Raw genomic sequence first — 23,461 nt, 5'->3', positions numbered from 1 at the left:
AATAAAACTAGTTTTAAGGATAGTAGACAAAATTACTTTTATATATATAAGTGTATAATTGTTTGTAAACTGTAAAATATATGGGAAAATATTATATGTATAAATGTTTAATTTGTATATATGCACACATATATAGCTACACATATTTTAATTGATTAAAAATAGAAAATGAAAATCTTTCATTGCTTAAGAATTAATCTAATGTAATATATTTTAAAATATTTTCAAAGATTTTAATATAAAAATAAGTATTGAGATGATAATATTTACTAAATATCACATATTATCGTAAAACTTAAATATGTTTTTATTATGATATGTGTATACATATTAAGTTGGTAAATAAAAGCACATTTAAAAAAAAATAATAATCCCACTAAGATTATTTATATTATGTATCATTAAAAAAACTGTTAATTGATTTTATAATAATATATAAAATAAAAAAACAAAATATGGAATATTTATCAAAACAATGGCATTGATCCTTATATAGACTTAAATATTTACGCCTATTTGAAAGGTTTATACATAGTTTATTAAATTGACACATTTATCATTTTATATTATTTGAAAAAATTGGTTTTTATTAAAGTGTTTTTATAGAAAGGTTATAGGTGTGTACACATACGCATATATATATATATATACATAAGATTTATGCAAAATACATATACATGAATATTTCATATATAATTTATTTCACTGTTTTTTATTGTATAATATTTCAGATTTATACCTTATAGGAACGGCGTATATTTTATATATAAGCTTATCGTAAAATTTTCCAAGTATATATACTCATATAAATTACTTATAATAAATGGTACACGCATTTTTGTTGCATATTTATGTTCCTTTTAAAAAAAAATCAATCTAAGCTATTACATAAAGATTATACAAAAAAAAAGCTAAAAGAAATATGATAAAAACAGAAAGGATATAGTGTGGGGAAAAAAAAAACTTGTAAATTTATATTTTATCCTATTTTCACCATTTTTTCTTATTAAGAATATATGTTATATATTGTATTTATACATTATATGCCTGTATGATATTTATAAATATGTGAAGTTTTATAACATAAAAATTAAAGAATAAAAGCTTTATCTTATAATCTCCATTTTCCCTGTTTAAAAATATTGATCAATATATCTATTTTTTGTGGGAGATTTATTTCTACACTTCAGCTATTACTGAATATTGCATATATATATATATATATATATATTTATTTATTTATTTAATTATTAACTTGTTATGTATTATGAAATAATATATATAATTTCTCTTTTTTCCTTATATATAAAATTGTTATGTGATATGCTTGATTGGCTTATAAATAATAATAATAACAGTACAAAAAAAAATACACATAAAAGGTAATTACCATTAATATAATTTTCAAATGTAGAATAAAAATATTATAATTTTTAATTGTATATATATATTTTTGTTTTTACGATAAAATATTTATTTATATATGTTATGTAAGACTTTTTTTATATCGCAATATTTTTTTTTGCATTTTTTTTTTCGTGTTTTTTGATTTCATATCACGTTTATTTTTATTTATATTTTTTGCATTGCATGTATAATATTTTTTTTAAAGATATTTTTGCATATATTATTTTATTTATTTTAATTCTTATTATTAGGTATTTTTATCATATATTTATATTGCATATATATTTATTAATAGGATTTTACCTTGAAATATAATATGATATATATAATATGATTTAAATAATCATGAAAAAATATATGATTTTTGAGAACTCACAATATTCATATATAATAAATACTATAAAACATGGAAACGAATCCGAGAAGGTAAGCTGTTGTTATATTAGCTTTCTGAATTTTATACGTATACATTTGCTTGTGTTTAGATTCCTGTAAAATAGTTTGTTTTTATTTTCTTTTTTTTGTATTTTTGACTTTTTACGAAAAATTAGTTTTTTCTTATATGCTCTATTCTTGTTATTACTATCATTTTTGTACACATATGATGTTTTAAAACAAACAAAAATTATATCTATTATTTATCATTTTTTTTGGAGTGTTGTATATATGTTACATGTATAAAGCTTATGCACATGTTCACATTTTCCCCCTTCTTTACCCTTTTATAGCTAGCTGCGCTGAACGATTTTTATGAACAGCTAAACTTATCTGTGGATGGAGGAATAAGTAATTCACATTTGGAAGAATATATTAACGTGTTAATTCATGTAATTAATAAACCATATGCATCGTATGATGATTCATATAAAAATACTGGAAATAAAAAAACATCTAAAGGGTGGGGAAATGATAAAAAATCAAATAATGATAAAATAAATGATGTAGTAGGAAATGGATTAAATAATTTCTTCAAAATTATACAAGAGCATATAGGTGTTTATGCTACAAGTTTTGATGATATGGATGAGTTTGATTATAGTGACAATAATAATGAGAAAGTTCGAGGAAAAAAAAAAAATAATAAAAGTAATAAGGGAAAAGGTGATGATGAAAATAACAATAGTGATAATAATAAAAAGGGAAATAAAAAATTATTAGAAAATTTGAACATGAATAAAGAAGAAAAAATAGATAAAACAGACAAGAAAGAAGATAAAGGGAAAGATGAAGTAAGTGAAGAAGAAGATGACGAAGAAAATGATGAAGAAGAAAGTAACGAACATAATAAAAATAAATATAGTAGTGAATTTGATTCAGAATTTGAAAGTTCAAATAATTGTTCTAGTATTACAAGCGAATGCAGTAATGAGTTTGATAACGAGAAAATGTTTATGGATGAGGCGTGTGCAATCGATGTAAAATATATTAATATGATATATACTGCTACATGTTGTATTTATACAATTTTAGATATATACCCTAATTCAATAAAATATGTAATTAATAATAGAGATTGTGTAAATATATTAAATAAAAAATTAAATGATATAGAATATATTGATGTTGCTGAAGTAATATTAAAAATTTTTGAAAAGTTAGTAGAAAAAGATCCTATGCTTATATTGAAAAAAAAAAGTATTAAATATATGTTAATGCATATAGATTTTTATAATGTAAATATTCAGAAAAAAATATTTTTTTGCATTATTCAAATGATTAATAATATTAAGAAATATAAACATATTAAAAAGTATATCATGCCTTATTGTAATACATATGTCAATTTTTTTCATTTCAATTATATTCATATATTAAATATTATATGCACTTTATGGAGATCACTACTTGATAAAATAATTACTATACAATTAGATAACGATAATAAAATTAGAAGAAAATCGAATTTATTATTATTAGGTGAAGATAGAATTTCTAATTCTCGAAAAAGTAAAAATAAGAGCACAAATGAAGTATCGTCTTACTTAAGCAAATTAATGGAAAAAAAAAAAAAAAAAAAAAAAAAAAAAAAAAAAAAAAAACAAGGATGCAATGATTCAAATGGCAACGAAGATAAAACTACAATGAAAAATATGCACACTAAGGAAGAAAATGATAAAAGTTATAATGTTATAGAAATATCAGATGATGAAAACAAAAGCAACGATATATCCAGTGTTATTAGTAGTAATAGCAAAAGTAAGAAAAAGAAAAATTCACAAAAAAAAATAGCTAGTTCAATTAGTAAAAACAAAAAATCAAAATGTTCCGAAAATGATATGGAGGAAGATCACGGGTGTGATAAGAAAAAGAAGAAAAAAAATATATTTAATAAAAAAGAGAAGATTGATAAAGAATGTGGAAAAGAAGATAATGTTAATGATAGCGATTCAGATTCCAGCTGTTGTCAAAAAGAAAATAAAAGCGAAAAAAGAAAAAAAACGAAAATGAAAAAAGAAAAAGATGATATATACACTTTAGATGAAAATTTATCAGAAAATGATCAATATATAAATAAAAAAGAACAAGATAATAAAACATTATTTCCAACACTTTTAAAAAATGTTAATGAATCCACTAATGTAGTCAATGAATCACATGCCGAAATAAAGGGTGAAGAAAATGTTTGTCATATTAATAAAATAAAAAACGATGAAATGAAAAAAATTGGTAATAATCTTGATAAAGATAAAGAAAATAGTCGAAATAATAAGGAAGAAAAAAACAAAACAAATTATATTAACAATCAAAATAATCTTTTACAAAATATAATTCATTTAAATAATAATGAAAATATAAATAATAAATTATGCATAGAAATAGAAAGCGTATATAATACTAATATTAGAGATAATATTGTAAAATTATTAATAGAATGTAAAATAGAGGATAATTTATATGCCTTTATTGAAACATTTTATATTATATCTATACTAGTTAATTATAGTAATAATATATTAGAAGATTTTTGTAACAGTGATTTTTTAGAAAAATTTAATGAATTATTTGATAATAATAAATTTAAAAACAATAATATATTGATTATTTATATTTTATTTACTTTATATTCTTTTCTTCCAATATGTAAAATTGATGGATCTTTAATACATAAGTATGAGATAGAACATTTGTTAGGAAAAAAAAATAAAGAAGAATCATTAAAAGCTAGCATACAAGAAAATGATATTTTTAGTAATAGCGGGTTTTGTTCAATTAATTGTGCATCTTTGAATTTCCCAGTGGATGTTAAAAAAGAAAAACTTGATTTTTATAAAAATAATTTGAAATATTTAATGACAGTTATAAAAATAATTATACCAAATATATATACTATATTTGAAGAAACATTATATTATGATACAAAATATTTATGTACATCCATATTGTTATCGCTATTTATTTCTCTTTATAAAATATCATTTACATCCTTTAACAATCCAGAATTTGTTCAATGCTTAAATTATATATTTAGTTATAGTACAAAGTTATATTCTTTTATAAGATTTAGTATTTTAAATAATTTATCTGACACATCAGCTATTAGTGGTATTATTATATGCAAAATTGTAGAGTCGTTTGTAAATCTAATATCAACTAATTTAATGTATAAAGAATTGAAGGAAAAATTAAATATAAAAAGTGAAACTGCAACTGATGAGGCATATATTAATTTTACTATGAATAATAAAATGTATAAAAATATCAACATTCAAGAAAGTGATATAACGAATTTCACTTTTAACGATAATAAAATTTTTTTTTTACATGTACTAATAAATATTATAAAAAATATATTAATAAAAAAGAAAAAAGAAATAAGTACCCAAGACAGCAACATTTTATGCAATAGTAATAAACAAATATATAACATTATATTTTTGTATTTTTATGATTTATATAATTCTGACTGTTCAGGCAAAAATATAATAAATAATAATAGCTATTTCATTCCTCATAAAATTTTATGTAATAACCTCGAACAAAATGATGTTGATACAACTAAAAATGGAAAATTATTATTTTTTAATTACGAAAGAGAATCTAAAAATGTTAATTTAGAATTTGGAACAATATTTTTATGTTATGAAAATGTAAAAAAATGCAAAAATAATGATGGGTCAAACATATTTTTAAAATATTTAATTATTGATGAAATAAGCTGCTATAATAATGTTGTTTTATCTTACTATTATTTAATAAATTTGTTTTGTAATTTATATTGTATGCGTGAAGATGGATCAATTTATTTTTATCAATACAATATTGCAAAAAGATTATATTTTTTTTTATTTCAAAAGTTGTTTTACGGAAATACAAGGAAAAAATATACACAAAACGTAGACAATTTGCAAGAAAGAAACAGGAAATATGTTTTTAAAAATAATGCTATTATTAGCAATGAAGAGTTTATATATAAGGAAAAACAGAAAAAGAAAACCTTGAAATTATTAAAAAATATAGATAGAAATTTAAGATTGTATATATTTTTATATGCATTATTGTTTGTTAACAATGAAAAAAAAGAGGATATAGTGCATGGGTTATTTTTAAATAGCATTAAAAAATTATATAATATTTTAGGAATTGTGAAAAATATTGAAGAAATAAGCAAATCCGAATTTAATAATTTAAAATCCTCAGTTTTAAAAATTTTTGATGTTTATCATTATAATTTAATTACAAATAATGTATCTTTTTATCATTTTTCCAATTTGATCAAATTAACAAAAGATTGTTTAAATATGTTTGACAACTTGCCTATGCATTTTTTCCAAGAAAATTTAAATAATGCAAATAATTCCCTGCACACAAATATAAATGAGTTATATACAAACAATAATAATAATAATAATAAAGCGATATGGTCGTCAAATTCTGATGATTTCCCATCGTTGCATCATGATAACTATTGTGGTAATAATGTGTTGGGTTCAAAAAACAGAAAAGTTAGTGATAATAATTTGGCAAAAGGTTTGAAACAAAAAAAGAAAAATAACAAAGAGGATTTAAACATCGATGAGGGTGCGGATAATAGTGAAAAAAATAAACAAGTAAAAGATGATGACTTAGGTACTAATATTAATGAAAAGAAACTAGATACTTCTATATTTAATGAAGAAATTGATGAAGAAAAAAAAAAACAAAAAAAAGCCGAAGAAAATGAGCCTTCAACATTTTATAATTTAAAAGAGTCAAATAAAGGAGAAATTAATAGAAAAGAGGAAATCGAAAAAGAAGTCAGTTCATCAAGCACACCTTATGCACGCCATAATTGTTTTCCTATTAAGGATAAAAAAAAATCAAAGGAAAATAATTTTATTGACGAAAAAAATATGAATAATGTCAAAAATGATGATAATAATGTATATAATTACTTAAATAAAAAAAATTACAATAATGTTTATTATGTTTCTAGGGATTCATTTTATGATGCCTTAGCCAAAAATAATAATATAAATATAAAATATAATGACAAAAAAGGAAAATGCATGTATAATAATTACAATTGTCATTTCCCGATCCATTTAAGAAGAAATGGATTATATGTTGATAATGTGGCAATTTTTAATTCTTTGAATAAGAATATACAACTATCAATGGTACATGATAATAACGAAGAACTTTCAAATAATAAGATGTATGTAGACTGTAGTAAAAATTACAACAGTGTAGCTTGTGATTACGCAAAAGGAAAAGGTGAAGACGAAAATAATAGTGGTAGCTTCTCATATAAAAATAAAGAAAAGGATGATAAAAATCATAAAAGTGCAAAATTATCACAAAAAAATTCTAAAGATTTAAAGATTAACAAAATGACATATACAAAAGATATAACAAATAGATTTTTATATTTTTCCAAAAATGATTTTGATAAATCCCAAAATTTACAAGGATCTTTTAACATATTTGAGTCATTTAATAAAGTTGAAAATTATATAAGAAAAAATGTTAATAAAAATAATAAAAATTACAATTCAAAATATTATGGAAAAAATGACGATTTTATTCTTCTATCAATTAATGGAATAAATGTGCATAAAGATTCATGTATTTCTGAATACTTAGTAAAATTAAGTGATTTATATTATTTAAATAAAAATGAATCATATATTAATGAAGAACATATATATTGTAATTTTGAAAACTTTTATGTTTATAATGATGTAGTAGAACATTGTATAACTAATTATAATTATATTAAAAATAATATTAAATATTTATGGAATAATAATAGTCATCAAGGTATTTATAGTACCATTAATATAGGTAATAATAAAAATAATAATAACATGCACATTATAAATTACAAAATTATTAAAAAACGAAAACATTCTGAACAAACATATGAGCAAGCTTTATATGATGATGAATTTATGAACATAAATAATGACTTAAATATTGTTACAAAAAAAAAAAGCAAAAAAAAAAGAGATAATAATTATGAAAATATTGATGAAAATATACAAAAAAGTGAGCATAATACATTTTACAAAAATGATGATATATATTCCTATGTCAGTCCAAGTATTTATAAAAAAATTAAGAGTAGCATAAATACACCATTTTCTTGTAAAATTATAAATCAAAAATATAATTATTATAATATATCTTTTGATTTAGTTAAACATTTGCATAATAATGTTGATGAACATATCGATACTATCCATACAAAAGTAAGTGATCTTGATGGTGAAACAAATGGAGGTACAGAAAATGCTATGGTGAATAATTTCTTTACTATTATAAAAACAAAAGTACAAAAAGAAGCTTGTGAAAAAAACAAAAGCTTATATCACGAAATGGGGGCAATTAAAGATGCTTATGATCCTAGATCTTTAAAACATGTAAGTGGGAAAGAATATTATAACAAATTGGGAAGCGAAAAGATAGAAAATGAAAAAAAAACATCATCATTTTTACTTGACTATTTAAAAAATTGTTATATAAATAACCAAATGGATTTTGACTTTTTAGAAAATAATTATGTAGAAAATGATTCAATCTATTTATCTACATATCTTAAAAGCGAAATGACAAAAGTAATAGAACTTATTCTTTTAGATAATCATTATATTAATAAGGATATAATGCTTAGTACCCATTATCACAATTTCAATGTTGTTTTAAATAATGAAAAAAATAAAAATGATAGTATTGTATATGAGAATAAAAGAAATACTATTGAAGATATTGAAATGGGAAGAATGTGGGAAATTAATTTGTATAAGAAATATTATGAAAAAAAAAAAAAATTTCCTGAAATATCCAAAAATACGATATATAATAATGAAAAAATAGAAAAAGAGAGGAAGGAAAAACACCAAGATTTTTTACTTCAATGTGAAAATATGACTAAACCAGCTTTTGAAGAAGAATTTTATATGCTATTTAATTATATGCCTATGTATAGTGAAATTATTAAAAAGGGAATAATAATGAAAACAGAAAATGATACAGAATGGGAATATGATCAAAGATGTTTCAATTTAAATAATGTTAAAAATTGTTTATGTAATAATAAAAAAAAGAGAAAAATGGATAGGGATATATTTATTGAAAATATGTACAACTTTTTGTTATATAAAATATTATTTTTACTTTTTAAGCATTTTAAAATTTCCAATACTCAGCCACTTTTTAACTTTTATATGAATAATGAAGTTGAAGATAAGTTGATTTTAGATGAAAATAAAATCGAATCAATGAAATTATTAAACGATATGACAAAACATGAAATGAATTTTGTGAAATCTTTTTATTTATGTAAAAATAATAAAGGAGAAAATTTTGAAGAACCAAGTAAATTATTACTTGAAATAAATAAAATAGAAAAAAAAGACTTTATATTAAATAGTTTAAATAATAAAATAATGTATTATTTGAATAATCCATTATTTATGTTTAGTGAAAAATTACCATCATGGATATACAAAATATTTTATTTATTTAATTTTGTAATAAATATTGATATTCGATCATTTTTTTTTGAAATAGCATATTTTGGAAATTATAGAGGTTTATACAATTATAAACAAAGAATAAAAGAATTAGTTGATAAGTTCAATGAAAAAGTAACTACTAGAAATGGTGCATTAATGGAGGAACATTTATTATCAGTATGTGCAAATTATACTTATAATTCTGAAAAAAAAAAAATATTTAATTTTTTACAAGACAATACTACTTTATCATTACCTCGAACTAAAATTAAATTACACAGAAATAAAATAATAGATTCCTCTTTCCGAATATTTAATCATTTGCATTATATTAATTCAAATTATGTTACTCCATCATATTTAGATATAGAATTTTTTAACGAGGAAGGAACTGGGTTAGGTCCTTCTTTAGAATTTTATAATGAAGTTATTGAAGAGTTAAAAAAAGAGAAATTGCAATTGTTTAAAACTGAAAATAATTATCTTTTTCCTATATCTTATAAAATCAATTTGAACAATTTTGATTTCAATTTATTAAAAAAACCTAAACATTCTGAACTTACAAATATGACAAATAATAGTGCTAGTGATTTAGGAGCAGCCTTTTCTGGAAATGTGCACAATTTCAATAGTCATCGAATATTTGCTTCAAATAATCATAACACATATAACTCTTCTTCTATTAATAAAAGAATGAATGATATCAGTGATGGGGTACATACAAATAGTTATCGTTCAGTTAACAGTTTCATAAATCACTTTTTATATTCTATGAATTCAAACATATTTAATAAGAATAATAGAAATTTGGATATTTATGACGATATATCAAAAATCGGAATTTTAGATAAAAAATCGAAGAATAAAAAGAACACAAAAAGTGGAAAAAAAGGCGGAAGTAGTAAAGTTAAAAATATTTCCATTACAGATATTAACAATGGCAGTATAGAAAATGATATTAAAAAAAAAGTGAAAAAAAAAAAAAATGATGCCCAAGAAGGTTGTGAAGTTGAGGATGATGAAGATGCTGAAGAAATTATGGACGACGAACAAATTAAAAATTGTTTGACAAAAATATATAAAAAAGAAAAGATATTCCAAGAATCAATTAAGGAAAAACAAAAAGATAAAAAGGGAATAACCAATCAAGATAGTTGTATAAATAACCATTCCGAAAACGATATAAACGATGTAAATGATAATATTAATAGTGAGCATATAAATAAGTCCAGTGATGTGGCTGATAAAACATCATCATATAAAAAAAATAATGATTTTGATATAAAAGATGAAAATGCAAAAATATATGAAGAGAAACTTATAAACACAGAAATAAATAAAAAAAAAAGAAGTAGATGTTATGATGCTGAAAATGAAGATGAAAATAAGAAAAGTGTAGATGATGAAGATAATATTAGTGTAAAAGAAAAATTGAATGATCAAAATTTTGATGAAGAAGAAGATGAATATGGTTACGAAATTGGCGAATATGACGATGACGATTATTATGATGAATATAGTGAAGAATATGAAAAAGGCGAAAAAAAAAAATTTGTGTTTGAAGGAAAAAAAAACAATCTTAAAAAGAACAAAAAAGAAAAGAACTTAGATAATAAAGGAATAAAAAATAACAAAATTAATGAAATAACTGTAAAAGAAGAAAATAGCGAAAAAAATAAAGAAGCTTATGATGAAACTAATAAAAAAATTAAAAAATCCAAGAATGATGAATTAGTACCAGAAAAAAAAATAAAAGAAGAAATAAAAAATGAATATATCATAGATGAAAATAAAAGAAAACAAACTGAAAAAGGTGAAAAGGAAAATAAAAATTCAAATATTAAAAAATATAAATTATTTACAAAAGATTTTGAAGAACATTTCTTGAAGGAAGATAATATAGAAATAGGAAAAAAAAATGAAAGTTCTACAAAAAAAAATAATGATTCAAATAAAGGTTTTAATTTAGTAAAATCCGAAACTCAGGATATTATTAATTTGCTTTTTAGTGAAATGAATAATAAAACGCCTTTGGATATGGAATATAATATTAGTTTCAATAAAAATACAAATATTGCAGAAAAGGAAAATGAACGAAAAAAAGAAGAAATAGAATCTACACCGAAAAAAACTAACGAAACAATAAATAAAAAGGGAAATTCAAAAAATAAAAAATGTATAAGTACAGAGCAAGATACATTAGAGAATAGGCTGTTTAAATACTTCAAATTGTTAGGTCAATTATGTGCAAAAATATTAACAGATAATCGAAATGTCGATATTAATTTGCATCCGTTATTTTGGTATATTGTAATGAATAACTCCGGCTACATTAACATGTCCAAGTTGCATCATTATCAATCGGTAAGGCGCGAAAAATATATACACACGTTTTATAATAACAAATAAAAAAAATGAAAGAAGGAAATATTTTTATAATAGTTCATCGGCCATCTATGCCCCTGTGTATAAAATATTTAAGGCTGTGTTGTTTTACCACATTTATTTTACTACACTTATTTTAATATACTTATTTTACTTTATTTTTTATTTTTTTATATTTTTTCTTAGGTTGATGCAGTAAACATGAATAGTATAAACAAACTATTAGAGTACAGAAAAAATGGCAAAAATGTTGAAGATTTGCACCTTGATTTTACACTATTAGGTAATAATATTTAATAAAATAATTTTTTGTGCATAGTTATAAATTGCTTAATAGAGATGTTTAAAAATTGTTGATGCTTGAACTATTTGAAATTTTGTTAAAATATCTAATCATATATATATATATATATATATATATATATATATATATATATTACTAATGTGAAAAAAAAACATACATAAACTTATTTGCATATATAATATCCTTTTCCCCCTTAATATAATAACAGGAACTACACCACCAGTTGAACTAATACCTAATGGTTCGAACATATCCGTAACTAATGAAAATTTAGATTTGTTTATAAATAAAACAATTCAATATTCTTTATATGAGGGAATAAAATTTCAGGTAACAAGTTTATATATATTTTATTTGATATCATTATTTTATTATGTATAAATATATTATAAATTGAGAGCAAGTTGAAAAGGATATAAATAATTGGAATATATAAATACATACTCATTTTTATAATAGGTATGGGCGTTTCGTTTCGGTTTTAGTACTATAGCGCCATTAATATGTACAAATATTTTTGACGAAGAAGAAATATGTGAATATTTATTTGGGAATAGTATTAATAATGATGAATATTGGACAAAATCTCATTTATCAACTTATATTAAACCTGATCATGGGTAAGCATAAAATATTTACAATTATAATAGAAAGAATCGAAAAAAATATTTTTTAAAGTGCCACTTGTTTTTATTTATATTTATTGGCATGTATGTAAACACGTTTACGCAAATAAATGGCAAATAAATAATATAAATAAATGTATGACTTATTTTTATGAAGGTACACAAACGACTCAATTACATTCATCACGCTAATCGATATATTGTCCGAATTTGATTGCAATGAAAGAAAAATGTTTCTTAAATTTTGTACCGGAACATCTACTTTACCTAATAATGGGTTTTCAGCCTTAAAGTAAGAATATATACATACTTATATATATATTGATAAAAAGGCGATATTTTTATTTTTTTTCGTGTATATGTTTTGACAATTAAAGCTTATAGCGATTTTATAGTAATTTTATATTGATAATTATATTTATTTTATATATTTAGGCCATTAATGAAAGTTGTTAAGAAAGAAGATAATAATGATTTACCCAGTGTCATGACATGTACAAATTATTTGAAAATTCCAGACTACAAAAACAAAGAAAAATTACGAAATCGATTAATGTATGCCATCAATGAAGGTAAAAAAATATATTTTTTTTCCAGTTTTTATATTATGGTGCATTATATTTTTTAATTATATATATATATATAAGTATTTAACTATTACACTTTATAAAAATGTGTGTGCATATAATTCTCATATTGTGTGTGTGATATTTTTTTGATAGGCCAAAAGAATTTTTCTTTATCTTAGTTGTATACAACAAGGATACAAATTAATTTTTTCAATATGAACAGTTTGGAATTTTAGTTATAAGACTAATAAACTATGTTTTTTTGCATTTTATTTCATTTTAAATAGCTTTTTCGTTTTTATAAATATTATTTTTTTTTTAAGAATTTAAATTTTAAACAAAATAGTTAGAATTCGTTAAAACTTTTGAAAAAATCTAAAGATATTTAAAATAAAATGTATAATACTTTAATATGTACACATAAAATTAAAGTGTTACATATTTTTAATTGTTGCATGCACAATGCTCATATAATATGTAACATGTGTAATTTTAACAAGTATTACATATTTTTAAGAAAAAAATAATAAAATACGCTTTCAAGTTTATTAATAAGATATTTTAATAGCAGTAAAGAAAGAAAGATAATACATATTATATGTTATTAGTAAATTCTATTCATTAGTTTAGGTGCATATTCCTAAATATTAATTAAACAGGAGAGTGTGTATTATTATGAATTATAGGTAAGGGGGGAGGGGAATATATTCCATAATAATATGTGTAATATATAAAAATAAATAATAGCAATTTATGTTTATTTTACGCATGTATTATAATTATATATTATAATTTTCACGTGTTATTGTTATATTTTAGTGTATTACATATTATATATATTATATGCATATAATTATTTTTATTTATATTATCCCAGACAACTTATTTTTGTTACATTAGTAATTTACACAAAAATATTAAAGGTGAACAAATCATAGATTATAATATATTATTTTTTTAATAATTAAATATTATCACTTAAAAATAAAATAATAAAAATAAAATAGAAATATAAAAATATATAATAATATTATATTTTTTATTTATAGGAATACTAAATTGTGATAATATTTTAAAAGACACATTATTTTGTTATGTATATTATATATTTCTATTTTATTTTAAAATTACTATATTTTATATTTAAAAATTATGTATAAATGTGGAAATACAATATATGAAGATACAACTAATTTTTTTGCTATACACTATATAACTGTATACCCATAATAACCACGTGCCATAATATATATTTACACTTCCGTATAACTTGATATTTTATATTTTGTTAATCATATACAATAAAAACGTGTTTGATTAAAATAGTTGATAAATGATATTAATAATCGAATTTTAGTTTTGGTACATTCATTGATTTTGTTATTGTTATACTTATTATGATTTTTTTTGTGTAACATATTTGTTTTAGATTTTTAATTTTCAAAAATCTGCATTGTCAACTAAATGAGTTATAAGCTTATGATGAAGAAGCTTTCTATTGTACATTTTATGAATCGAATAGACGTTATGAAATAAAAAAAATATTTATTGTAAAATGTATCAATGTTTTTTTTGCAATTACTTTTTCAAATTTGTAAAACGAAAAAAAAAAAAAAAAAAAAAAATAAATAATCAAAAAATATTAGATGAAAGAGATACTACTGATATAGAAGATATATATGATATTATTAATGTGCAAAATAGGACATACTGTAGTGCATTATATCAAGGTACCGATACTACAAATGTTCCAAAAGATGAAGATATCGAATATAAGTGTCAAAACATGGATACGAGTCAAATTACAAGAAATTATAATTATAATACTGTAACATATCAATGCAATCACAATGAAAATAAAGACGATAGTAACAGCAGTACTACATACACATATAATACTGATGATAATAATAATATGAAAGAAATAGAAATATTTAATGATTATGTTGATAAAATATGTAATAGTGATAAACATAAAAAAAATTATACTTCTATACTTCTTAATGTATATAACGATAAAGGGAAAAAAACACATTTTAATCGAAACTTATTAAGAAGAGTGAGAAACAACAAACATTGGAACTATTCTGCAGATAGACAATATTTAAAATTTATAAATTATTACAGAATAAAAAAAATTAAAAAAGAAATAATACGATTAATTCGTTTTATTAATTTATATTTATCATTACATTATTGTAAAAGAGCAATTAACTCGTTAATTTGCATCAAAAAATATTCGAATAAAGATATTATGAATGGTTTGATAAGAATAAAAAAAGAAAGAAAGGCAGTGAAAAAAAAAAATAATATGAAGAATATTTTTTTTGAAAGTACAAATTATAGTGAAATAAATGATACATATAATAATATACATATGGATCATAATTTTAATGGTGAAAATTTTTTTTCATATTTTAAAAATTCATCAAAATTTATATCAGCATTTAATAATTTGTATATGCTATTTATTAGTGAAATGTGTAAAATAGAACATACGAAAAAATATGTTTACAGTAATCCAAGAATAGACAATAATAAAAATAAATTGGCCTATTTATACATAAAATTTTTAAAAAATTGTATTAAAATAATAACCAATTTAGAAATTAAAAAAATAAAAAATCGAAGACAAATACAGAATGAAAAAAATGTTAGTAGTCATTACAGTAATATAAATGAATATATGAAAAAAGAAATTTTTAAAAGTAAATACATAAAAAGTGTTATTTATATTTGTAATACATATTTACAAAATATAGAAAATACACATTTTTATAATATAACCAAACTAAAAGAATACTATAGCTTCATTAAAAAGTGTGATATAAATATCAATAGAAATAATTGCAAAGTTCAATGTAATAAACCATATGATGAAAGATTATATATAAATAATTATAAAAGAAATAAAAAAGAACGTTCTAATTTGGACAGAATAATTTATTTATATATTAATGGCGGTGTAATTAATATCAAAAGAAATAATTTAAAAAAATGTGGTTTGAACTGTTTTATAAAATTAAAGGGTAATAAGTTTGCTCATCTTTTTTTAGAAAAAGGGAAGAATAATGAAATAAAAGAAAAAGATGAAATAATATATAAGGAAAAAACGAAATATTGTAAAGAAATGGAAAAAGTTAACGATATATACTATATGGTAGATGCTTTGGAAATACAACACAACGAAAAACTTGATAAAATTAATGAAAATATGACTTCTTTGGGAAATAATTTTCGAGTTAATCGAAAAGATACCCATAAAACAACCTATATATCTTTAAGCATTCAAAGGGATGAACAAATCAGTAATATTAAAAAAATAAAAGAGGAAAAATATATATATAAACAGAGAAAATATTGTAATATAACAGGAAAAAATAATAACAAAAATTATAATGAAAATGGAAAAAGTAGAAAAGATAAAATATGTAAAAGAATATTATTAACAAAAAGTACTAAAAAATATACATATATAAAAAATAAAGATAATACAACCCGAGTAAAACAAATAATAAAATCATATAGTAAAATTTATGCCACTAAAAAAGGAAATGATAAAATTAATAAAATTGAACAAACTATTAATAATTTAAATGACGGAGCGCCATTTTGTAATATTAATATAAATTTAAAAGGGGGTTCTAAAATTGCAGAAAATTTTAAAGGATGGAATACTCAGGATTTTGATATAGTAAACGAAAGGAATTGTAAGGAAACGATTAATAGTTTGGATTGGGACGAATTTAATGAATTCCCAAAAAATGAAAAATTTCGGATATTCGGAAATGAAGATAATTTTAATAATCTGAATAATGAATATAATCGATATACAAACAAAAATAATTATGAGAATAATACTATTAATATATTTATAGATTGTTTGGAAAAATGTGAATATATAAAAAATAATTTTAAATTTATAGAATTAATTAAAGATAATACAATTAATTTTTTATATAAATGTTATGATATAAAAAATAATAAAAATGTTGTTATAAAATGCGTAAATAAAGAAAAACAACTATCTATTATGAGTTATAACACATATACAAATATATATAAAATTATAAAAAAAATTGATAATGAAAATATAATAAAAATTTATGATGTTTTAGAAAATCAATCCCATTTTTTTATTATCATGGAATTATGTGAAGGTACAGATTTAGTCGATTATGTATCAAATGAAAATATATCTTTTGAAAAAATTAAAGATATAATTTTTCAATTATTAAGTGGAATTAGTGCACTACATGATAATTTTATTATTCACCGAGATATTAAATTAGACAATTTAATGTTTAAAGATAAAAATTTTGAAAAGTTAGTTATCATTGATTTTGATATGAGTATATATATTTGTGCTAAAGATCAAATTTATCCTAGTAAAAGCGATTGTATATACACTAGTGAGACAAAAAATACCATTTATGATAACAAATTCGATGAAAATTATATGAATATGTGTAACTCTGATCAATTATTTTCAAAAAAAATTGGAATTTCGGGTAATTTCAATACAGAGTTTTCAGAAAAGAGTAAGAATAACATTTGTAAAGAAGAAAACAATGCAGCTACTTCTAATACATTTACAGATTATGCAAATCAGGGAAAACATGAAAATCCAAATAAAATGGAAAATCATGATTCGATGAATATTAAAAACTCATGTTTATATAAAAATGAGCCAAATATGAATACTTTAGACTCAAATAATACATATACAAATAAAGTTACAGAGAATGATAGAAAATGTAGCAATTTGAATTCATGGCATTTTTCAAATTCTTATGATTATATTAAAAATAAAAATAAAACACATAATAAGAAAAGTACTTCATTAGATTACAACTATATACGCAAAATTGAAAATAATTTTTTATCCACAAATACAAGAGATATTCAAAAGCCATTTATTAATAATGAAGACAAAATTATATATAACGATTTGATAATTGGAACTAAAGAATATATGTCCCCACATTGTCTAAAGGGTATGTATAGTACTAAAACAGATATATATAGTGTGGGAGTAACTATTTTTTTAATAATTTTTAAAAGTTTTCCATATTTATTTGAAGAAATTTCGATAGATAAATGGGAAGATGAAATAATTAATAAAAATAAGGAAATAGTTATACCGTTTTCCTTTTTATTTCACAATGTTAATTGTACTTATTTTATAAAATTGATGGATTTACATTTAATAAATAATAATATATATTTTTGTAATGATAGTTGTTTATTAGATGATAATTTAAAAGAAATAGCCAAAATACGGGGTATTAAATTCGATTTTGATAAAATTAAGATAAACCAAAAAAATATTTATCTTGTTGAAATATTAAGGAAAGCATTATCCCTTGATGTTTGTGATCAGTATAGTAATGTGTCTCAAATTATGGAAAGTTCTTTATTTAATTAGATTTTTTTTGTTTATAGTCATAATTAATCATATATATAGTAGTAGTTGATGCATCTTATTATAAAGTTAAGAGGTACAGTGAAATTATTTCTTTCATTTTTTTATTATTATTTTTTTTGTACAATGTTACCGAATATACTGGGGAAATAATATATGTAAATATTTATTATAAAGCATAAATATTCCTATCCAGACTTTATCTTAATATAATATGAATTGTCTCATTTCGCTTACATACATATATGTATATGTGCGTAGGATCTACTTAGACATGCCATTGCTAATATTATTTCCTTTTGTTTTTGCCTTTTCATTTTTTTAAGTTTTTAAAATTGGAAAAAGAAATATAATTTTCATTTTTCCCTTTTTGATATTTTATAATTTTACCACATACTACATCATGTATATTTTTTGTTCATGTTTATACCACTGCTACAAATTAGTAGACTAAATACTTCCGATCTTTGGATATAGTTATGAAATTCATATATATTTTTTTTGTATTTGATTTTTTTGTAAATTTTTTTCATACAATTTATTTATAAAATTTTTGTATAAACATTTAGAAACATAAATATATACATCATTTTAAAAGAAAAAAAATAAACTTTAATTTACTTAATATTTTATATATATATATATAATGTATACATATAAATGCATTATTTCATACATTATTGTTGATTGGATTCGGGTTTGTGTATGTATATATGCTTTCCCTTATAGTAATTGGAAAAGAAAAAATAAAAGGGCGTAAAAAAATCAATAAAATGAAACACACTAAAAAAAAAATAAAATGAAGTTATCTAAAAGCTGAAATTAAGTCATCGTCATCATCAGTGACATAAACTATATTTTTCTTTAAATTATAAGATTCGTCATTTTCATTTATATTGGCCATAACAAGAGTCGAATCAGTATTATATAATTGTATATTGCTTTTAATTGGGGAATTATTAGTATTGTAATTATAGTTCTTTACAGTTGCAGAGTTAGAGTTATGTGGGATATTATCTTTAAGATTGATATTTTGATCAAAAGTTGGAAGATCAATATTATGATCATATTCCACACTATTACGATCATATTGATTCGGATATATGTCATAATTTTTTATTTCATTTTCTTGGGTTATATAATTATATGAAGAAGCGCCATTTTGTGAAATATATTTTATATTGCCCATTTTTGAAGAATTATTTATATCCTTATTATAGTAATAGTCAGTAAATTCTTGTTTATCATAACAACCTCTAATATTGCTAAAGTTTGTTTTTTCATTTTTATTCGTAATTATGCAAATATCCAAATTAGTAACATCTGAAGTTAATTCATTTAACGAATTTGTATTTTGTTCATAAAAAATATTACTTTGAGATGATTTCATAATATTTTCTTTTGTTGGCGCATTATAATTGACTATATTTTTTTTATAATTCGATGTATCAAGTGCATTATACTCATGTTTTTTATTTGTTTCTTCTAAAAGATTATCAATTGATCTCGAATCGCTTTGGGTACTATAATAACCACAATTACTATTATTATCACTTTCATCAAAATAAAATTGATTTTGCTCAAATCTATTATTTTTTTTATTTTTATCATATTCTCGATAATTTTCTTGTGTATATTTTGTTTTATTTTTTTGTGGTTTCCATATTTCAAAATTATCTATGTCATTTTTCCAAATTTTTAAATTTCCGCTATTTCCCCCTGATAGTAATAATTCTGAACTGTACATAAATTTTAAAAAGTGAACTCCATTTGAATGTGCATGAAACGAAGAAATTATCAATCCAGTTGTTATTGACCAAATAATAATTGCATCTTCATATCCTGCATATAATATCTTTTTATCTTTATTTACACTTAAAGATAAAACATTATTATCGTATAATAATGGGGGTATATATTGTGCACACATATTATTGTCAATAACTAGTTTTGTAATATTTTTAGGTTCACTTATATTATAATTATTTATAGGATATGAATCGTTGCGTTTATTTTCCATAATTATAGTACCCTGAGGTGCATTAACAATATTACCTTTGTTGTCGTTTCCCGTTTTATGTTCACTACTTATCTCGACACTATTTGTGGATTTAACTTCATTAACATATTGATAATTGTAACAAGCAATTATATTATCATAACCAATAAATATGTATTTTTCAGTATTAGTAAAACACTTAATATTATATCCATTTTTTAACTTTTTTGTATCTAAATAAATAGGAGGATTAAAACCCATATTATATATAAAAAATAAGGAATTATTTGTACCTATAACAAGATTATTACATTGAAACAAATGGCAAGTAGTTATTTTATCATTATCTAATCTTTTATTACATCTTCCACCACTTAATATTTTATACTCACATAAATCGATTATTCTAAAAGCATTATCATATCCACATGTACAGAAAAAGTTATCATTTATTGAACACATTTTTAAAATAGTATCATTATGACAAGGAATACTTTTGATATATGTTAAAATTAATAACTCTAAATTTATTTGATATATATGTATTTTTCCATCATCTCCAGAAATAATAACTTCATTATTTTTTTCTGACCATATAATATTTCCTGCTTTATATATAGTTCGTTCTTTATGTGTTTCAACAAATGTTGAAGTAAGATCATTATTATATGTAAATACTTTAATTTCTCCAATCATATCAGGTTCTATTATTGACCATAGTTTTCCTAATTTACTAAAATTGCTCTTATCTTCATATACACATATTATAAAATTATATTTTTCATTAATATATAAATCACTTAAGGAATATTTTTGGGGGCCTACACTATTTAATAATTTGGTTTTAACAATATCTATTGATAAATTTATTTTGTCATAAAATAAAATAAAATTTAAAAATTTTGCACAACATCTTATATCTGCTCTAACAAATAAATCTTGGATATAATTATTCAATATTCTTTTCCTATAATTTATATATTCATGATTATTATAAGACACTAATTTTTTTTTGGGTAAATTTGGTAAAGCTGAATATCCCAAATGTATCAATTCACAATGCAAATTTTCAAATTCACTGTACCGTCGGCTTACTTCATATTTAAGATCTTTGTAGTTAACTAAAATTATGTAATAAATTTTTTCATCTCTGCTATCTACTCTGTTTATGTAAATATTAAAATGCTCCAATTCCATATTTTCGAAAGACAAATATAAAAGAATAGGATATATATTTATATTTTATACCTGTTCAGTACGTTATTTATTATTGTGGTATATTTTGTTATTATTTAATGTTAACTAATTTCAGTGTTAGGTTTATTTATTTTTTGTTTTTTTTCCCGTCCCGCATTTAGTATATATCATCAAATATTAGTTAAAACAAAAACAATAAAAAAAGCTTTTCATCATATTTAGTTCATAGCAGCCATTTGAAAATATAATTCGAACGGCATAGCTGTTACAAAAAGAAAAATATTTTACAAATAAAATTATAATAATATTAAAACGAAAAAAATATAGAAATATGTAAAAGGAAAAACAAAATAAAATAACGAAATTGTAATCATAAAAAATGCATTTTTATAATGATACAAAGAATATTTGATTAAAAAAAATGGTGTAACTATTTTTTTATTAATTATAAAAATATTTATTAAAAATATAATTTATTCTCAAGAATATGTATTGAAAGAGTAATAATAAAAAAAATTATATTAAATATATAACACGAATAATATTATATACAATATAAATGTATATATTTCCTATTCATTAATCTTTTATGGATTTTTATCGATTAGTATTATATGGCATTTTAAAATAATAATAAAATTAAGGGTGAAAAAAATATAACACAAAATTAAATATATTATATTCTTTGGTACACAAAATAAAAAAATATGCATTGTGTATTATTAAAACAAATAAAATGTTGAGGATAATAAGTATTTTCAAACTATTATATAGATATAAACGTTTAATTACTAAAATGCTATACACAAAATTCATAAATGTATATAAAAATAACTTTTGTTTTTTATTCATTTAGCATATTCTGGAAAAAAATTGGTATAAACTTTGCCATTAGGAAATTAAAATTCTTATTATGTATTAATAAATTATCATAATTTATATTTTATTTTATGTTCTAATATACATATGTATAAGTATTTATGTATAAAAGCGTAGAAAAATACATGTAATATGTCGCTAAAAAAAGTATACTTAAAAATTGTGTGCAAATGCAATTTCCTCCAGCTTTTATACATAGTTATAAAAATAGTCTGACTAGTGGGTTGTTTGATATGGTCACTTTTATTTTCATGTAGGTTTTGAAATTATATATAAAATTTAAAGATATGCATAGCTCAAAAATAAATTTTATTTGTGCAAGTTTCATACGGATTATAATACTATTATTATGACTGCTATTTATGTTCCCCATTCATTATATATAACTTTAAGAAAATACTAAAATGCTCATTTTTTGTAATAATAAAAAATTGACAAAATGACTTACGTAAAGGTTTTATAGAACGATGAAATACCTGCGTTGTAATAATTACGATCGAGTAAATTTATTATTTTTTTGTTTTTTAAAATTCAGTCTTTTAACAGTTTTTTAAAATAAAAAAATAAATAATGATAATAATAATAATATATATTAGTTATTCACATAAAAAAATTATTACGAAATATATATATATTGGTGTTAAGAAAGTAAAATTGTTTCCATAATAATAAATATAAATATAAGACAATAAAGTAAGAGCAATGCAACATACATACTATTAATTATTATAAT

At 20.9% G+C, this 23,461-nt stretch overlaps 3 protein-coding genes across 3 annotated transcripts; 2 read left to right on the top strand and 1 right to left on the bottom strand.

Annotated features, from left to right (window-relative positions):
• Nucleotides 1-1,764: 1,764 nt before the first annotated feature.
• On the top strand, nucleotides 1,765-13,407 carry PBANKA_0802300 (E3 ubiquitin-protein ligase, putative; the record flags this gene model as incomplete). The annotated part of the gene is made up of 8 exons (XM_034564169.1): nucleotides 1,765-1,833; nucleotides 2,136-11,708; nucleotides 11,916-12,012; nucleotides 12,242-12,363; nucleotides 12,493-12,653; nucleotides 12,817-12,951; nucleotides 13,095-13,231; nucleotides 13,382-13,407. The coding sequence occupies 8 exons, from the start codon at nucleotides 1,765-1,767 to the stop codon at nucleotides 13,405-13,407; spliced, it is 10,320 nt and encodes a 3,439-aa protein (XP_034420993.1).
• A 1,376-nt stretch (nucleotides 13,408-14,783) lies between these two features.
• PBANKA_0802200 (serine/threonine protein kinase, putative) lies at nucleotides 14,784-18,656 on the top strand (the record flags this gene model as incomplete). Its single annotated transcript, XM_034564168.1, has 1 exon — nucleotides 14,784-18,656. The coding sequence occupies one exon, from the start codon at nucleotides 14,784-14,786 to the stop codon at nucleotides 18,654-18,656; it is 3,873 nt and encodes a 1,290-aa protein (XP_034420992.1).
• Nucleotides 18,657-19,458: 802 nt separating this feature from the next.
• PBANKA_0802100 (phosphoinositide-binding protein, putative) lies at nucleotides 19,459-21,849 on the bottom strand (the record flags this gene model as incomplete). Its single annotated transcript, XM_034564167.1, has 1 exon — nucleotides 19,459-21,849. The coding sequence occupies one exon, from the start codon at nucleotides 21,847-21,849 to the stop codon at nucleotides 19,459-19,461; it is 2,391 nt and encodes a 796-aa protein (XP_034420991.1).
• Nucleotides 21,850-23,461: the final 1,612 nt, after the last annotated feature.

This window comes from Plasmodium berghei (genome assembly GCF_900002375.2).
Source record: "Plasmodium berghei ANKA genome assembly, chromosome: 8".
Classification (NCBI taxonomy): Eukaryota; Apicomplexa; class Aconoidasida; order Haemosporida; family Plasmodiidae; genus Plasmodium; species Plasmodium berghei.
This window is presented reverse-complemented; position numbering and strand designations above follow the sequence as displayed.